The 17,903-nt window shown below is 52.5% G+C and overlaps 2 protein-coding genes across 3 annotated transcripts in view; both read right to left on the reverse strand.

Annotated features, from left to right (window-relative positions):
• The window catches only part of Capn5 (calpain 5), a 54,908-nt gene that overhangs the window by 14,197 nt on the left and 22,808 nt on the right, over positions 1–17,903 (reverse strand). For both annotated transcript variants that reach the window (XM_032892980.1, XM_032892978.1), the window contains exon 3: positions 14,643–14,774. In XM_032892980.1, coding sequence (XP_032748871.1) covers positions 14,643–14,774 — 132 coding nt within the window. The remainder of the gene's footprint in view (positions 1–14,642; positions 14,775–17,903) is intronic.
• On the reverse strand, positions 6,432–9,323 carry Omp (olfactory marker protein). The gene has a single exon (XM_032892981.1). It carries the CDS (start codon positions 8,540–8,542, stop codon positions 8,051–8,053), a length of 492 nt encoding a protein of 163 aa, XP_032748872.1. The 5' UTR covers positions 8,543–9,323; the 3' UTR covers positions 6,432–8,050.

Genomic DNA, 17,903 nt, shown 5'->3' on the forward strand with positions numbered 1-17,903 from the left:
CCATGGGGAGATTGCTAATACCCATCTCAGCTTAACAGATGATTAAGGCTCTGAGAGGACAAGTCGCTTATCCAGAGCTCACAGAGTCATGAAAACAACAATAAAAACGTGTGCTTTGGAGGCGGGTAGATCTGGGTTTGAGACTAGGATTCAAACCCAGGCCTGTGCATTTACAGATGAGTTACTCTGCAGTTTATGAACTACTGTGTGGGCCCAGAGCCACGTGAGACATTGAGGACCAAAATGACCCAGGCATAATACAAGCCCTCAAGAAGCCCAAGGCTGGTGGTAGAGGAAGACAAGGGAGGACATGTTGGATGGAGGGGAGAAAATGGAGCACCCTGGAGCTACCTCAGCTCTGAGCATACGCTCCAGGAGTTGGCACAAGTGTCTTCCCAAAGACACGAGGACAAATAGAGGTCATCTGAACCCCAAGAATCAGGCAGAGAAGGGGGAACGCCTCAGCTCTCCATGCCGGGGTGACTGGCTAACTCTGTTGGCTATGACCTAAGCACAGCTGAGCTCCACATGGAGCACAGGCAGTTCCTTCTAGAAGAAAGTCACTGTGGATCAGTGCCCAGGTATGCAGGCGGGATTGGCGAAGAGCTGCAGCCTTAACTGAGAGGCTGTGCTGGCCGGAGCCTCCGTTCCCCCCACACCCTCCCCCCACACGCTCTTTAGGGATATGTTGTTTATACGCTTACACTATCAACAGGGACGTAAGCAAAAGAGAATAGTCTCTGGTGAGACTCTGGAAGCTAAAATATGAAGATGCCAACTCCGGGGAGAGGTACTACCACCACTCTGTGAGGAGCTCTGTGAGGTGACAGGCACAAGCCAGCTGTTTCCTGTAGTGTCCCCACCTCACAGCTATGCAGGAGGATGCCCTGGGAAGTGCATGGCAGAGGCTCCCACAAGCAGAGTTCTAATATAGACTTAGCAACCTGGGCCCAGGTCAGTACCCAGGCATGGTCCAGTATTACTGGCTGCCTCCTTTCCTCTCCTTACCTCGGACTCCAGCCAACTCTGTGGCCTTCTGAAATAAAAGCTCCCAGGTTGGCCTCTGCTCTGGCCCCTTGCCCTGACTTCCCAGTTTGCCTTGAAGATAGAGCACTGGGTAAAAAGTGGGGCCTATACAAGGTGGGTCATCCTACTGCACAGATGAGGAAACTGGAGTCCAGAGAAGCTGCCCAAGGAGACAGAACCATACCAATGGCAGAGAGCCACACCACGGGCCTGGCCCACTGCCTTGCTGCCTCCTCCCCAGACACTCTACACTGGGTGCTCTGGACTGCAGGGAAGGGAGGAGGAGGAACCCTCGAAGGGCATGGGGAGGGATTCTGGGACCTGAAGGATCATTAGTCAAACTCAGGGTTTTGGCACTGAGCCCACTGTGGCCCAAGAAGAAGCTAATGGGGCTCCAGGGCAGAGTCAGGATCTCTGGAGGCCTCAATTTGCCTTCCTGCATCTAAGCCATTAGAATTAGTGTGAGGTGGGCTCCATGGTAGCTTTTCACCCTCAGCCCCTCTGCTGCCTGCCGGGCGACGGTGTGGGAGGAGAGGGTCCAGACACATCTATCCATGTGCCACATCTGGCTCTGCCACAAGTCAAGGAGGCCGCCGAGCCAAGCCAAAAGACTGAGGAAGCTGCGTGAACAGAACCCGCCTGAGCTTTGGGGCGGGGAATGGCAATGCACTGAACGCAGTGAGCATGTTCAAGCCCACCAGGTCAGAGTGACGCCCAGCAGTCACTACTGGAGGGGAGCAGTGGATAGGCTTACTTCCTGAGATGGGGATTTACAGAATGAGACACAGCCCCTGCTTTTTCTGTACACCATACCAGAGGGCAACCAAACAGCAAGGGAAGGGGTCTCTGCCTGGAAAAACATTCCCAGGTAATAAGTGAGGAAGGAAAGGTGATATTGGGCAGCTTTTATTGTGAAACCACGGATGCATTAGTGGTTGTATGCATAAAACCCTAGCGTTGGGTTGTGGGGCAGAGGTTGGGGAACTTGAGACCAAATTTCAGCTTGCCTGGGCTAGACCCTGTTTCAAAGAACTCTTAAGGGCTAGGAATGTAGCTCACTGGAGCAGTGCTTGCCTAAGGTGTAGGACACCTGGGCTGGCTCTCCAGCACCAAACTGGTGTCGCATCTCATGCCTGGAATCCCAGCACTCAGGAGGTGGAAGAAGGGTGAACAGAAATCCTACAGGGCAGCACAGTCAGTTCTAGGACGGCTGCATAAATGAGACCCTGTCTGAAAAGAGAACAAAACCTAATAAAGGTTCATTCAGTGGTTACGTCACATCACACACACACACACACACACACACACACACACACACACACACACACACACAGACACACACACAGACACACACGCACACACACACACACACACACACACACACACACACACACACACACACACACAAAAAAACACAAACAAAAACACACACACACAAACAACAAAAAAAAAACAACACAAACAAAAGCAAAACAAACAACAAAACTCTAAATCTTATCGAGTCACTGGGACAGATGCAGGTTACAGAATGCAAAAGCCAGCGCATGTCACTCACAGCCCCATGAGGGGACAGCCAACACAATCCACAACGAATGACCCTCAATAAATAAACTGCAGGGAAGATGAACAAAAGAAAGGGCGACTCTGCCTGGTTATTGTGGAGTTTGGATCCCACATAAGCAGACTGCCAACCCTGCGTGTCCTTGAAACTAGAGCGCTTGCTGTGTATTAAGTCACTCAAGCTAGGCGCCTCTAATCTGAAACTGAAGCTCCCAAATCTGAAGATTTTTGAGTTTGGAGCTGTGGATTTGGGGTTTTCAGATTAGGAATGCTCAGTGAGAAAAGTATATATAAATACCAAAAAATCCTGAAGTCTGGAATTTGGGGTTCCAAACATCTTGGACTACTTTAAAATATTTTAGTTGCCTATTAGTATTATAGTAAATATATATGTGTGTGTGTGTGTGTGTGTATGTATATATAGGCATACATATTATATTAAAAGTTAATTGTAAGTTAAAAGTTGTAATATATTATATTAACATATAAGGTATGTTGTCTGTATGTATATCTGTGTACTACGTCATGCCTGGCTCCTGTAGAGGCTAGGAGGTTCAGATGGTTGTGAGTCACAATGCGTGTACTAGGAATCAAACTCGGGTCCCCTGGGAAATCAACAGTCACTCTTGGAGCTTCTCTCCAGCCCTAATGAGTCCCTCTCTTTTAGAACTGTACCTGTCAGTGTCTGTGGATGAAGTGATGGTGGGGAGGGGAGAGGCGTTGAGATCCAGGGGGACTGAAAGTGGCTGCTGTGGGGGATGTTCCGTGGTCTCTACATGTCACCAGAGACTCCAGTGCCTGACCTGCCAGTGGGAACCCTGAGGAGGGAAGTGGGAGACACTGTTCACCTCATGCCCCAGCATCTCCTTCCAGGCTCCAGAGAAATCTACTATGACTAGCCAGGCATGCTGGTACATGCCTTTAATCCTGGCGCTCCGGAGGCAGAGGCAGACAAATCTCTGTAAATTTGAGGTCAGCCTGGTCTACAAAACAAGTCCAAGACAGCCAGGGCTCTGTTTCACAGAGAAACTCTGTCTTGAAAAGTCACAAGACCAAACGAAACAACAAACAAACCCTACCATGACTGCAGAACTCTTCATGATGCCTCGTGGGGTGTCCTGGTTGTCTGCGCTGCCCCTTCCTTTATCCCTGAGGAGCTGACCAGGCAGCTGTCAACCCTCTTGGTCCCCAGCACTAGTCTCCTCCCTACAGCCCTCTCAATGAGGTTCCTCCTCGGGTCCCTAGCACCTAACATAGGCCTGGCCCAGACCAAAGCTCACTAGAAAATGCTAACGCTGGTCAGAATGAGGCCCCTAACTCTCCTACCCTCAACTCCAGGCCTGCTACAAGGATGGTAACAGAATGCCATGGGGACCCTCACACACTGTCCAGGGTTATGGAATCTGCTGACACATCAGTCTGAGAACCTAGGGACAAGGGGGCAGACAGCTCCTGGGCAACCTCCCTCCCAGAGTCAGCAAGAATCTCCAACACTACCCCCCCCCTCTGTGTGTGTGTGTGTGTGTGTGTGTGTGTGTGTGTGTGTGTTTGTTTCTGAATCTGTTTCTGTCTCTGTCCATCTGTCTGACGTTTCTATATGTGTATCTTTCTGTCTCTCTCTGTCTCTGTCTCTCTGTATCTCTCTCTCTGTGTGTGTATGAGAGAGACAGACAGAGAGAAAGACACGCAGGCTGGCAGGCAGCAGGTAGACAGACAGACAGATGTGTTCAGAATCTTAAGCTGAAAGGCTATGGGATGGAGAGCTCCTCACAGGCCTTGAACGGAAACCACTCAGCAGAGAGAGGGTGTCCCACAGCATCCTCTGCTGTTGAGTTTCCTGGAACGCTCCCAGGCTCAGGTGCCTGACTGGAATCCCCGTTGGACAGCACCCAACCCTGTGTACACCGGCCTTGGGGGTCAAGAGCCCAGGACCTGTGTGTGGTGTGAGCAATGTGAAAGCGAGTGTGATGAACGGGGGACAGCAGGAGCTTTTCAGACCTCTGCCTTAGAGCCCCAGGGCTAGCTTAGGGCATTTCCGAGCAACCCTGTTGATACGGCAGGGTGGGGGATGCTAGGGGCATTCTGTGTTGTTGCCTGAGGCCCAAGTTTTTTTTTTTTTTTTTTTTTTTCTTTTTCTTTTTTTTTTCCAGAGGAACCAGGGCCTTAAGGTAAGTGGTCAACCCGCTGAGCTAAATCCCCAACCCCCAAGCCCAAGCCTTTTTGAGTCCTGAACTTAGTAGCCCCTGCTGTGGGACTCCTCGAGTCTTAGCTTCTGATTTCACATTCAGATACAGTGAATGGAGAGACAGGAAGTGACGTACCATCTCTGTGCCCCTGGAACAGTGCGTCCAGAGCCCAGGGTGGGCCACAGTGACGCCTGCTCATGAGGCAGGGAATACTGGTCTTCTCCATCTCTAGTGTGATGGTCAGCAATCCCTTCAGCTGGGACATCTGAGCCTAATTATAATGGGGAGAACTCACGCCCTCACAACACCAGCCTCCACGAGCATCGACCTGCTGTGCAGTCTCAGGCAACCCCCTTCACCTCTCTGAACCTTAAGTTTCTGTTCAGTGAGTAGACCTTCCAACAGGGACAACAGACCACTGGAGAACAAGCCACTTTCCAGGGTGTTAGCTTTACTGACAATCTTCATTTGACCTTACTGGCAACCTGTAAGAGGAGCGGTGCTGACTACCAGGTAGGATACAGCCAGTCAGTGCAGAGCAGGTCAATGGCTGGCCAAAGAGAGCCCCACAGCTACAGAGACACTGGCTTTCTGGCAGACACAGGGTCCAGAACAGCAGGACTCCTCGCTCTGCGATTCCCAGCAGTTTCCATTGGATGCTTTCTGGGGATAGGACCAGACCACTGCAGTCATGGCCCCTGGAAGCTGGACTCTTCTCAACATTGCCTCTCTCAGAGGCCAGCAGCTTCAAAGCTGGCTTGATGAAATGGAGGAGGCATTGGGGAGGGTCATGTAAGAACACGGCCTCTGGGCCACGGGGAGGCAGCATGGGGGGTGTGTCTCTGATGAGTAAGGGGCAAGGTAACAAAAGCTGAGGGAGACCCCACTTAGAGTGCACGGAAGCTAGGAACATTTGCAAGCCAACCATGGAGCCCTCTGGGTTCCAGTTCTAATGTGTAACCTCATTGCTACCTCTTTCTCTGTAGGAAGTCATCCTAATACACCTAGGTCCTCAGAAGAGGTGGGAGAGCATCTTTCCCAAGCCTATCACAGGAGGTCACAGTTGTGAGAGTAAAGGTCCAAGAGCTGAGAGTTCGACTTCCAGTCCACCCCTCCACACCCCAGGATGAAGGCCTCCTCCACTGGACCTCAGGTGTCCCTATCCAAAGATGGGGAATACAAATACGGGAGACGGTGAGGGCTGAACCATGAAAGATCAGTGGGGTGCTAAGGTGATGTCACTGTCAGCTATCCCAATGCCAAGATCAGAGGAGAAAGTTTCTGAGACAAGGCATAGAACCAGAGACTCTTATTTGGAAGGCCAGCCCAGGAGAAGGTCAAGGGCTTCTAGAGGACACAGCCAGGCAGTGACCAAAACCAGGCTAAATTAGTATCAGTCCCATGCACTACCCTCCTCTGCCCCAAGCATAGCCTCAGCGTGCTCTTTCACACCCTACCTAAATGCTGGACAGGGACCTGCATGACAGCCAGGAGACCTATGACGGGTGAAACTGATGAGAGAGAGCTCACTGCTCAACCTTAAGGCTGGCAGGGTGGAGTTCCTCAGAACCACGGGGCCCACGAGAGAAGGCTTCTGATGCTATGGGCTTGCAGCAAGATAAACAAACCCCACCATGGAGACGCACACACCACACCACAGAGGGGAGGGCACACAGTCTTTATTGTGTGACAGGCACAGCAGAGACACAACTGTCCCCACAGGGCAGATGGAGTGAGACAGAGTTGGGGGTCAGGCAGTGTGAAGGGAGTCTCTAAAGCTGTAGGGAGGGGCTGAAAGAGAAGCAGAAAGGTAGGTCTGTCTAGGTACGGCTCCCTAGAGTCAGCAAAGTGCAGAAGCACTGGCCAGTGCAGAGGTACCAGTAGAAGAGACCGGTAGGTACCACAGCCTATCTCCTGCCTCCAGAATCCTGAACCTGAGCTGGGGCTTGCCCTTCTAACAACCCACCCACTGGGACAACTCCTACCTTCAGATCTTGGTATCCCCAATGGAGGCAGCCTTGAGACAGAGTCGAGGGCTCTGCTGGGGTGCCCCTGGCTGATGCTAGGTGTCAGGTGAGGCTTCTCCTCAATGAGAGGCTCTCAGGACGTGCAGGGTGAGGCACAATGAGACTTGGGGTAGGGTTGAATCTGCTGATAACTGTGCCATAGTTTTTCTGTCAGTTCGCTGAGTGGGCTGTCCTGGACAGCCTCCGAGGCCAGTGCTAGGCATCATAGCCGGAGAGCTCCAGCACACATCAGATGTCAGGCATCATAACTGCCCCCAAGCCTTACCCATGCGCCTGCACTCCAGGAGAACAGCTAGGAAATGCCCAGGGAGGTGACAGCAGGATACAACACCATGACCGGTGATCAGCAAATGCCAGCCTTCCTAATGGAAGTGTTTCTAGCTCAAAGCCCTGGACCCCTCTAATGCAGTTCTCTGCTTCACCATTTGAGCCTCAGTCCCCCAGTTCAAAAAGCACTGCAGCAAGAAAGGCTTAGAACGGTCACATCCACCCACAAACCAGTCCCAGCTCAACAATTAAACTAGAGTCAGCCTTACGCCTGACCAGGAATAGCTCTCAGGCACACATCCATACAGATACAGTCACGCTATTTCTCAATATACTTATGAGTATAGGTAGCTTAGGGCTGTTTCCGTTTCTACGCGTTCTCTCGTGACTCCATAAAAACCTGGGCCAGACCTGGAAAACCAGTCAGATCAAGCCCTGCTGTCATCCCGCCAAGTGTCTTGAAGGCCCTAAGGTCACCGCGGGCTGATGCCAACACTGGAAGAAGCACCTTCCTGCTGCCGATGTGCAGCTGGGTATTCACCTCCTGGGTCCAGCTTTGGCCAGCAGGGAAAAGCCTTCTCCCCCGGATCCCTGGAAGGTGTTCCTGTCCAGTCTCAGCCTCTTGTCCCCGAAGGGAGGAATCATGGCTGTTGGCATTTCTTGGTCAGTGTCTTTCTCTCTCAATCCTGTTCTTCACCACAATAAAGCAGAGATGGCAGGTGGCTCGTCCATCAGGCCACATGGACCCAGAAGGCCTCTACTGCTAGAGTAGCAGCGTCCAGCTTCTAGACTATGAAGCCATGGGACATCCCTGTGAGCCGTAGCACTGACACCAGGGACAAAGAGGGGGTGCAGCACTCAGGGGACCTCTAGCCAAGATGAGCACAGAAGGAGCAGCTAGAAGAATGTTTCCAAAATACACATGAGCTAGGAGGTCCAGCCAAGGGAGAGTTGGGGCCGAGGGCAGGGCAGCCACGGCTGTCATCAGAGCTGGTTAAACACCACAGAGGCCTTTAGGTTGGCGGGCTCCACGCCCTCGCCAAAGGTGATGAGGAAATACATGACCTTGCGGATCTTGGCCAGGTCAGAAAGGCGCTCCCCAAACTCCAGGGCGTCTGCCTCATTCCAATCCATGGCATCGGAGTCTTCCTTGCGCCAGAAGATGGCAGCAGGGTCCAGCAGCTGGCGTGTCATGAGGTTGGTGAGGTCCGGTGTCCAGTTCTGCGAGGTGCCCGTGATGGTGACCTTGCCCGGCTTGTCCAGAACCACGTTCCAGTGATCGAACTGCAGCTTCTGCTGCTGGATGAAATCAAGGCGGTAGACAGACTCAGCCGGCCGGAGCAGCTTCTCACCATCCTGCTTCTTCTCCCCTCGCTGCTTCAGGCTCTCTACTCGGAGCCGCATCTGCTTAGTCAGGTCCTGGTCCAGAACCAGCGGCATGTCCAGCTGCTGCTTCTGTGGCCCGTCCTCTGCCATGGCCCAAGTGCTACAGCTGTTGCCACTGCCACCACTGCCACCACGGACGTCAGGGAATCAAGTGGGCTGGAGCCTCGGGTGCCACGAGAAGAGGCCACCTGAAGGCCCGCCTCCCTTTCCAGCCTTCCTGGCCCCACCCAGTTCTCAGAACAGGGGACACATGAGTGTGTGTCCAACTGCCTTCTAAGTGGCAAAGCCGTGCCGTAGGCAGGCTGGAGGGTGACAGGCTCCTTGGGGACCAGAGCATGGGTATCAACTGCTGTGGCAACCACCTTGACTACAGTGCTAGTGGCAAGCTTGAGGTTTGCTTGTTTGTGAAGAACAGAATACTCCACAGGGCTGTTGGGAGATTGGGGTTACAGACACATGGAGGTAACTGGAGACTGCCCAGGAAGAGGGGGCAGGGAGGGGCAGCACCAGTAGCATACATTAGTTCTCTGTAGTCGGCCAAGCCGACTTACCATGGTTGCTTCCTCCCCACCTCATTCTCTCGCAGTCCCTGCCAGGTCCTGTCAGATGCCCTGGGTTTCTCCCTCTCCTTTATCATCACCAGGACCCAGCCCAGCTGTCACCTCCCATCTGAACCTGCAGCTCTCAAATCCCCAATCATCTGCCAGACAGATGGTTGGCTCGGCTCCCAGAGGCTGTGGTTTGATTGATCCAACCACATACTGCCCCACATAGCTATGGGCCTGGCTCTCACTGCCACCAAAATCCTACCAGGTATTTCACCTGAACTGATCCTCCACCTCCCCTGGGAGATGTGAGGCTGGGGAAGATGCTGGAGACCTACATACGGGCGAGTGTCGGTGGGAGGTGGAACCCAGACAGTGTATGTGGACAAATGGCGGAACTGGAGTCTGTGAGTGCCTCTGAGAGGGGGAGACAGAGATGCTGCTGTCTCAGGATCACACACACACACACACACACACGGCGGGGTGAGGTGTAGTAGCTGGAAACAATCGGAATGGTCTAGGGGACCAGAAGCACATTCCATTGCCACAATGGGGCACAGTGGGGTTTTGGGGTTATGAACAGCACAGGGCCCCACAATCATGAAGGGCAGCTTGCCTGCTTTGTTTGTTTGCTTTTGTTTTGTGTTGTGTTGTTTTGAGACAAGGTCTCACCGTGTAGCCATCCAGTCTGGCTTCAAACTCCCAGCAACCCCTCTGCTTGAGCCTTCCTCATGCTGGGCTTACAAGTATGAGTCACCATAGCAGGCTGTTTTACTCTGTTTGTTTTTGCAGTACAAGGAATTGAACTTAAGGCCTCGATAACTGAACCAACCCCCCTAGATCAGTTCCTTTTATTTCAAGACAGGATCTCAGGAAGTTGCCTAGACTGGTTTCAATCTCAGAATCCTCCTGCCTCAGCCTCCCCAGTGGGGGTTTTAGGATGAAGGAGGAGCTCAGAGGTATCAGTGTAGAGTGCTCACCTAGCATGGACAGGATTCTGGATTCAGTTCCCAGTGCTGAGAAAAATAAAAAAAAACGCAAACCCTGGGGTGAGCCCCTGGGGCCACGAGCAGCAATTCCAGAAAGCAGTTATGGTGGAAGATGAAGTCAAGCTGCCCGCTCCCCAGCTGGCCTTCAGGAGCGTGCCTGAGGGCCGGTGTTGAGGTCCTTACTCTCTGGAGAGGGACAGCTTCTGTCCTTCCAGCACTACAACCGATCTTAATTTTTTTTCATTATTGTGTGTGCGCAAGTGTGCAAATGAGCATGTGTGCACATGTGAGGCCGCGGGACAATCTGAGGGAGTCTGTTCTCGCCATCCACTCTAGGGGCCCAGGAATGAAGGCAGACTGTTAGGCAACAAGCTCCTTTTCCACCCAGCCACATGGCCAGCCCGGCTTGTATTTGTATCATTGCTTACGTGTTTGAGAGAGTGGTGTGTGTGAGAGAGTGTGAACAAGAGTGGTGTGTGTGTGTGTGTGTAAGTGTGAATAAGGGCAAATGAGTGTGTGCTGTGATGGCTGGTGTGTGTGAGGAAGCTGCTAGGCATGGAAGTTGAAGCCCTGCCTAGGGCAGTGTACTTTCCCACTGAAGTAGACTCCAGCTCTTGTTCTATGCCTAGGAGACCCCTGCTGGACAGACCCCTTGACAGAGCAGGTCTCTGCCTTGTTTATCACAGTCCATGAGAGCAGGCCTTGCCATGCTCAGGGGATGCTCACAAAACTGAATGGGTAGCAGAAATGCTGAATGAATGAATGAATGAATGAATGAATGAATGAATGAATGAATGACAAGGACAAAAGATTAAGGGACTCAGAGGCCTAGAAGGTGAGCAGAGATGTCTCTGAAGCACGTCAGGAAAAGGGGTTCTAGACAAGCTGTGGGTACGTCAGAGTGGTTTGAGGTGAGCGTGGATAGAGCAGATGCCAAGTTCTACGACCAGAGCTATGGGGGTCAAGGGCAGAGGGCAGACCTTATAGACACAATTATCTCAGAAAGGCTGAGAACTTAGAAGTGGCAAGCACTTTGTGTCTGGCCACAAGCCAGCACAGCGGGCTGGCAAGGACAGCAACACCGGACGCCAAGGCCAAGAGAGCTGGCATCTATACAGCCACTCGCAGGGGGAGGAAGTAGGGTCCCTACATCCCGAGGGAAGGGAGAGGGTCTCAGCCTCTCCTGATGAGGATCCAGGGCCATGAAACCTCTAGGGAGGCCTGATCCCCTCCCAAGCAGAGGGGGTACATCTTGCAGGAAGTTAGGGTGGAGGATGTGACTGCTGTGATGGGGACTCACGGACAGAGCAGGCAGGAGGGGTCGCAAGAGCCAGCAAAGAGCTATGTGGCACTTGTGGGCAGTGAGGAGGAATGACAGGTCAGTCACAGACAGACCCTGTGAGAAGCCACCCAAGGTGGGAGGGCGGTGAGAACTCAGGAGAGAAAGGCCGCTCACTCTAAAGCGGCATCTGTGGCTGCAGACATGTTTATGAGAACCCCTCAGCTCCAGCAAAGACTAGAAGGAAATAAGGAGACCCCTAATGCTGCTGCCTCTGGACGGTGAAGGTCCCTTGGGCCTTTTGTGCACATCACATCTTCCAGTCCCTAGAACACCCTGCACACACAGGATACGCTTCAGCCCTCCGTCCATCACTTCTCGGTGACCCAATCCATAACCGAGACCTGAGCTGGGACGTGGGAAACTCATTGTTGTTTTCCTTGGTACTGATACAGGGTTGAATGAGTGGTCAAGCAGGCCTTGAACTTAAGATCCTCCTGCTGTAATCCCTGAAAACTGGGAAGTATTTCAACAGGAAACAAAAAATATTGCTTGGTCCCAATATCCCCTGGCTCTCCCAACTCTACTCAGGACTGTTGATCTCATGCCTCACTCCTGCCCCCAGCACATGGACTGCCCACCTCATGCCTCACTCCTGCCCCCAGCACATATATGTTCTTGCTTTGCATCATGGTCACTTCTGCTTTTTCCTCCAGCCAGGACCCCGGCTGGCTCCCCTCAGTCCCAGGCAGCTGAGAGCGGGCGGCAGGCTCACCCGCCCTTTGGGGCTGCACCAGGCACTGGAGAGCCTTGGATCTGGCCTAAGCCACTGGTGACAAGTATTTAACTTAATCACATCCTAACTGTGGGTTCACATGGCCTGGTCACCTCAAATCTGCTTTCTGCCTTAGGGAGACCATACTGAAGCCCTGGGAGCCCATACGAGAGGGAACCTTGCAGAACACACAATGCATAAGGGAAGAGTGGGACAGAACCAAAGTGTGCAAGAAGGGAACTTCCAAACACCCAGGATGTGTCCCTAGGGTGGAGTCAGGTTCACACTGAGGCCCAGGGTCAGTGACTAGCAGCCAGAGCAGACTTGGCCTGGAAGGCTTTGAATGCCAGGCCTACCAGCCCCAGGTCATCTTGAGGTCTAGGAATAAAGGAGCAGCTTCCTAGAGGAAGGAAAGAGTGTTCCAGGCATGACACATCTGCATCTGAGGTTCAGCACTGGGAATGTACAGCTAAGGGGGTGGGGTGGGGGTTCAGGGTTCGACTCCCTACTGCCCTTCCAGGGAAAAAAACAGAGGAGGGCAGGGAGGCTCTGCAGGGCAACAGGACAGAACAAGAGAGGTGACAACAAACAGGGCCCAGTCAGTGGGGACAGTAGGGGATGTAAAGCACAGTAATGAGCTCCCCGGGGCCTCCTTGCGGGAACCAGAGGCTGTCACCACAGCAGCACCCGGAGGTAGAACATAATTAGCCTAGAGCACCCAGCCTTGCTCAGCTTCCCCTGGGCCACACTCCTGGAGACCACTGTGATTGGACTCTTAGCCCTGAAGGAGGCTGAGGTTCCATACTGAGGAGAAGCAGGCCTGCCAACCATCAGGCCACCTCCTCCACTAGATAAATAGGGGGCGGGGCCTGGGAGGCCTGACAACGCATCCCCAGCCCTGGGGAGGCTCCAGTCTATCAGACACCCAGGGAAATGGGCAGCAAGGTCAGCTTCGGAGCCACAGGGCTGAACTGGGTTCAAGGTGGGGCAGCCCTCTGCTTCCCCAAGCTCTCTGGGTTCCCCCTCTGCTCACCACATCAGGCTCAGTAGGAAGGGGCAGAACTGGACTAGCTATGCCCCTGGGGAGCTCGCCTCCAGAGGGGAGACTCAGATAAACAGGCAGGGTAGAGCAGCACACAGGACCTCTTGCCCCTCCAGTCGCAGGCCTTGCTCAGAGTAGGGGCTGGAGGCTGCGGCCTTGAGGGCCGCCCTCCACCCAGAGAATAGTTCCTGTCTGAATTCGCTCTGCCTTTGATTCCCACAACAGACATATACTCTCTCTAGTCTGTGAGGCTGTCCAGCATGGACTTCCCATAGCACTGGACTATAAGTGAGCACCACGGGCCTATGACGGGAGTCGCTGTGACCCTCACAGAGACACCTACTGGGTGGCTAGGGGCCCACATGTCCAGGGTCAGGAGAGGATAACAGAATGCAAGGTCTTGGCTTTGGCTAAGGACACAGCTCCCTCTGATGGCCAATGGATGCCTAAGAATACAAGGAAATATTTACCCAATTCCTGTGCCCTGTTTCATGGAAACACTTCTTAAATTTTTAAACTTTTTTATTTATTTACTTATGTATCAGGGGTACATACTGAGGTCAGAGGACAATTGTGGGAGTCCACTCTATCCTGTCACCACGTGGGTCCTATGGATCAAACTCGGGCTTGAGAGCAAGGGCCTTTCCCTGCTGAGCCATCTCCCCTGCCTGGAGCACTTTTAGATTATACAAATAATAATTACTGTAATACAGGTCAGAGTAGTCATCACTGACTGAGACCCACACTGCCAGGGGTCCTATAAGAACAGTCCCACCTCCTCCTCCTCCTCCTCCTCCTTCTCCTTCCCTCCTCCTCCTCCTCCTCCTCCTCCTCCTCCTCTTCTCCTCCTCCTCCTTCTTCCCTCCTCCTCCCCCTCTTCTCCTCCTCTTCTCCTCCCCTCCCCTTTCCCCCTCCTTCTCTCCCTCCCCCTCCTCCTCCTCCTCCTCTCTCTCCTCCTCAGCTTTCAGACAGGGTTTCATACATCTGAACTAGTCTTGAATTCACTATGTAACTGAAGATGGCCTCTCCTCCCCAGGAAGGTGTTTGTTTTAAAAACTGTATTTAAGAATTGTATTTAAGGTGTCCTGCCAAGTACTGCCACAAAGGTCCAAGTGGCAGATCTAGGACCCATTCCTTCAAGCCGCAAACCTTTGCCCCTGGCCCAGAACATCAACATCATGAACCCAGGAATCATGAAACACGGAGCTATCTAGACTGCACCATGCTGAACTGGGAAAGTTGAGGCCCAGAAAAAAAGACAGCAACTTAGTCCCTGTCACTCAGCAGTTACTGAGCGCCGAGTGGTGTCCCCACACCGAGATACAACAGGCCGTGTGTGCATTTCACAGTGTTCTCTGCTCCACGGATGTAGTGGGGAAGAGACACACCAGAATCACCTTGGGGGTCCCAGGCTGAGCACTGAGGAGAGGCCAGCCCTACCAACTACGATGCTCAGCCCATCCCAGCAGCAGGCTGTCGGGAAGCCATGTGCCTCACTGAGGCCACAGCTGTCGGGCAGTGAGAGCCATGGGCCCCGACCCGCCTGTCCCCGGGCCTCACCTTTTGCCAGAGTGACTCCCGGGAGGCGAGCGATGAGCAGGCGGCCACAAACCAGCAGTTGCCCACCTGGCCCTGGTGCAGGTCATGCGAGCTGATGCCATCGACGAAGAGCCGGGGATCGTCGCAGATATCCTGCAGAGGCAGAGGGGCAACGTGAGAAACCCAGGGCGCAGGCGCTCCTCCAGGGAAGGAAAAGGACTCACTGGCCCCCTCTCCCACTGACGGGAAGGGTAAGGCCAACTGACCCCTACATCCAGCTTTCTGAAACCTCTTTCCATTATGGTGTGCTGGGGAGTGGTGGCTGAGGAAGGACCTCAGAGTGCTGGACCCTGGGCCACCATCTTCTTGCCTTGAGTGGATCTCCCTGTCTGGCCACCTGGCCCCTGAGACCAGCCACAGTGCAGTCAAGTGACAACCCCCCAAAAGGACCCATGGTGAGCCCAAAGGAAGAGCTTCGGGCAGTGACAGGTTGTGACTGCATTCTAAGGATGAGGAGTGAGAGCCCAGAGAAGAACAGGGACTTGTGACAGCACAGGACACGAGGATGCCTGAGTGGGGCAGAAATCCTTTGGATGTTCCATGGAGACGGGCAGCACGTCTGGCTGTAGGGGCACAGGACATGCTTGGAACCAGTCTGGGGCAACTGCTGGACAGAGTCATGTCTGGCGGTCCTCAGCCCTCCCACCCCCCAGTTCCTGGAAGCTTGGTCTGGTTTTCCCATCTCTCCGCTCTTCAGGGTTTCCAGGCCTGGAAGGCCCCAGAGGGAGTGTTGCGGGGTGGGAGGAGTACAGCTTTGGCTTCTGCACTGAAAGACAATCTGAAATTATAGCTCCCTGCCTCCCACAAGGCCTGACACCCTGTCTGGCTGGGAGCTGGATGCTGGCTGGAACTCTAAGGGAGCAAATACCAGCATGGGCCCGGCCTAGGAGAGCAACAAGGCACACAGTCACAGACCCCTCAGAGTCTAATACTCCTATGTGGGCCAGGATGCTGCGGGGCTAGGTGTGGGGTTCCCTTCCCTACCCAGATTAAGTCTTCCTAGAGCTACCCAGGCCCCCTCTCCATCAGGGCCTAGCTCCCCAAAGCGGAGAGCTGAGTTAAGGAGGTGAGAAGGTGGGGGAGGGGCACACCAAGATATATATAACTTAATAACTCCGACATAGTGCTGGCACCATGATCCAACCCTGCTGGCCCTGAGAACTGACACTGTGCCCATTTCACAGATGAGAAGTTGAGCCTGTGATAGAGCTGTTTTCTCTGGGCTTGACAGATCATCTCCATATTGAAGCAGCAGATGTGATGACCCGAGAGCTAGCTGAGTATTACCTTGGGCAGGGGGCCAGGGGAGAGGCTCACACGTCTCCTGAGATCAGAGAACCTGAGAGGTCACCCCAGGATCTTCCTGAGGCTCCCTACCCTAGTCCTGATGATGTAATTGCTGCTCCCTAAGGTAACTGGGGATGAGAATCCGGGTGGTGTAGCTGCTTATGAACTACCCCTGTCCCTGTGACTCCATTAAACTCACTGGTTCTGAGTTTGGCATGCACAAAACCCTTTCTTTGATCTGCCCATGCCTCCTCAATGAGGGGTGAACAGAAGTTCCTTCATATCTCCCAGAAAAAGTCACACAATCTGTGGTAGCTAAACAGAAAATAGACAGAACCACAGACAGATCATCTGTGGGGGAAAAAATTCTGGAGTAACACGCCCCCTAACTGAGTGACAGTTGCCTGAGCCCTCAGACATAACTGAAGCAGAGCTTTCTACGCCCAGGGAAAATCAGTCTGAGGCACTGTCCCAGGAAAATCCCAGGGTATATAGGCCTCCATGTGATAAGAAAGTTAAGAAGTTAAAATAGTTGAACTTTTAAATTAATTTCTAATTCTTAATTTTATTTTAAAAGTTATTATTCTAAACTAAGCATTGAAAGTTTTATATTAAACAATATTAAATTAATGAACTTAGCATCATTCCTTTGCACGCCCGTGTTACATGGTAAGGGACGGTATCCTTGTTGTATGGGACCCACCACATGGGTACCCGGCTTCCTCCAAACAGCCGATGGACTGGTTAGAGACTAATATCGCAATCTCCGAAAGCAGCACATGTGGGAGGGTTCTTAGAGAGCTGTGGTGACAACTGCGTGACCCTGGCTAAGAGTGACAAGACAAGCAGGGGAGGCTGAGTTGTCTATCCAGAGGAAACCAGCCCGCCTAAAGGAAGAAAACGAGCCGAAGCCAAATTCATGTTTGGGACTCCTGAAGGCTTCAAGCCTGAGCACTTGTTCAGCAGAGGGGTGAACGACAGGGAGGCGCAGGTGAGCCCCGGGGGAAGGGGAATGGCATGGGAATTCCCTGCAGGTAAGGGCCAGGCAGGGCACAGAGGCCCCTCAATCATCCGTGGATCTTTCGCTTCCCCTACTGATACACAGAACTTCTGAGCTTTGTTGGATGGTGGAGTCACAGATACCTCGATTCCTGGCAAATGTGGCAAATGCTGAAAATGTGGAGGTGGGTGGGAATAATGAATGAATCAGGAAATGGAACCATGGAGTTGAAAAATGTTGACATTAAACTTGTTCTGAGTAGACTGTAATTAACACCCACTGCAGATTTGGCTTATACATGTCTCTCCTGTAAGAGGGTAGGCAGGGGTGGGTGTACTGTGGGGACTCACCCTGCACTAACTGTAAAGACAGCCATGTGTGGCTGGGGAAAATGAGAGACTATGGAGTTGAGAAATCTCAACTCTATCACTAAGCCTAAAGCCCTGTCAGTAGCCAGGTATGAGGGGATATATATAGAGATAGATATGAATATAGATATAGATATAGATATATATAAAATATATATAAAATAAATATATATATATAATAAAAAATAAAAGCCAGATGGCTCATGGGAAATGAGTCTGGGTTACAGAGAGCCAAAATAAAATAGAGCCCTGATTTCAACATTGTTCTTTTAAAAAAACCAATTAATTAATCTAGTATCATCCCTGTGTGTGCATGTGTTATGTGCATGTGTGCACTGGTACATGCTTGGAACCCAGGGAACAACTTCTGCTTTGTAGTGAAGTCAGAAAGCTGGCTTCCTGTGTAGTCAGCTTTTTCCTCCCATCCTCACATGGGTCTCAGAGATCAACTATCCACCGCGTTATCAGCCGAGCCACCGAGGTGGCCCTCATCCTTGCTCTTTTAAAGGAACAATCGGATAAGCAGTGGTGCCTCCCCACACAGCCCGGGAGGTTTTTGTTTGTTTT

This window comes from Rattus rattus, chromosome 2 (genome assembly GCF_011064425.1).
Source record: "Rattus rattus isolate New Zealand chromosome 2, Rrattus_CSIRO_v1, whole genome shotgun sequence".
NCBI lineage: Eukaryota > Metazoa > Chordata > Mammalia > Rodentia > Muridae > Rattus > Rattus rattus.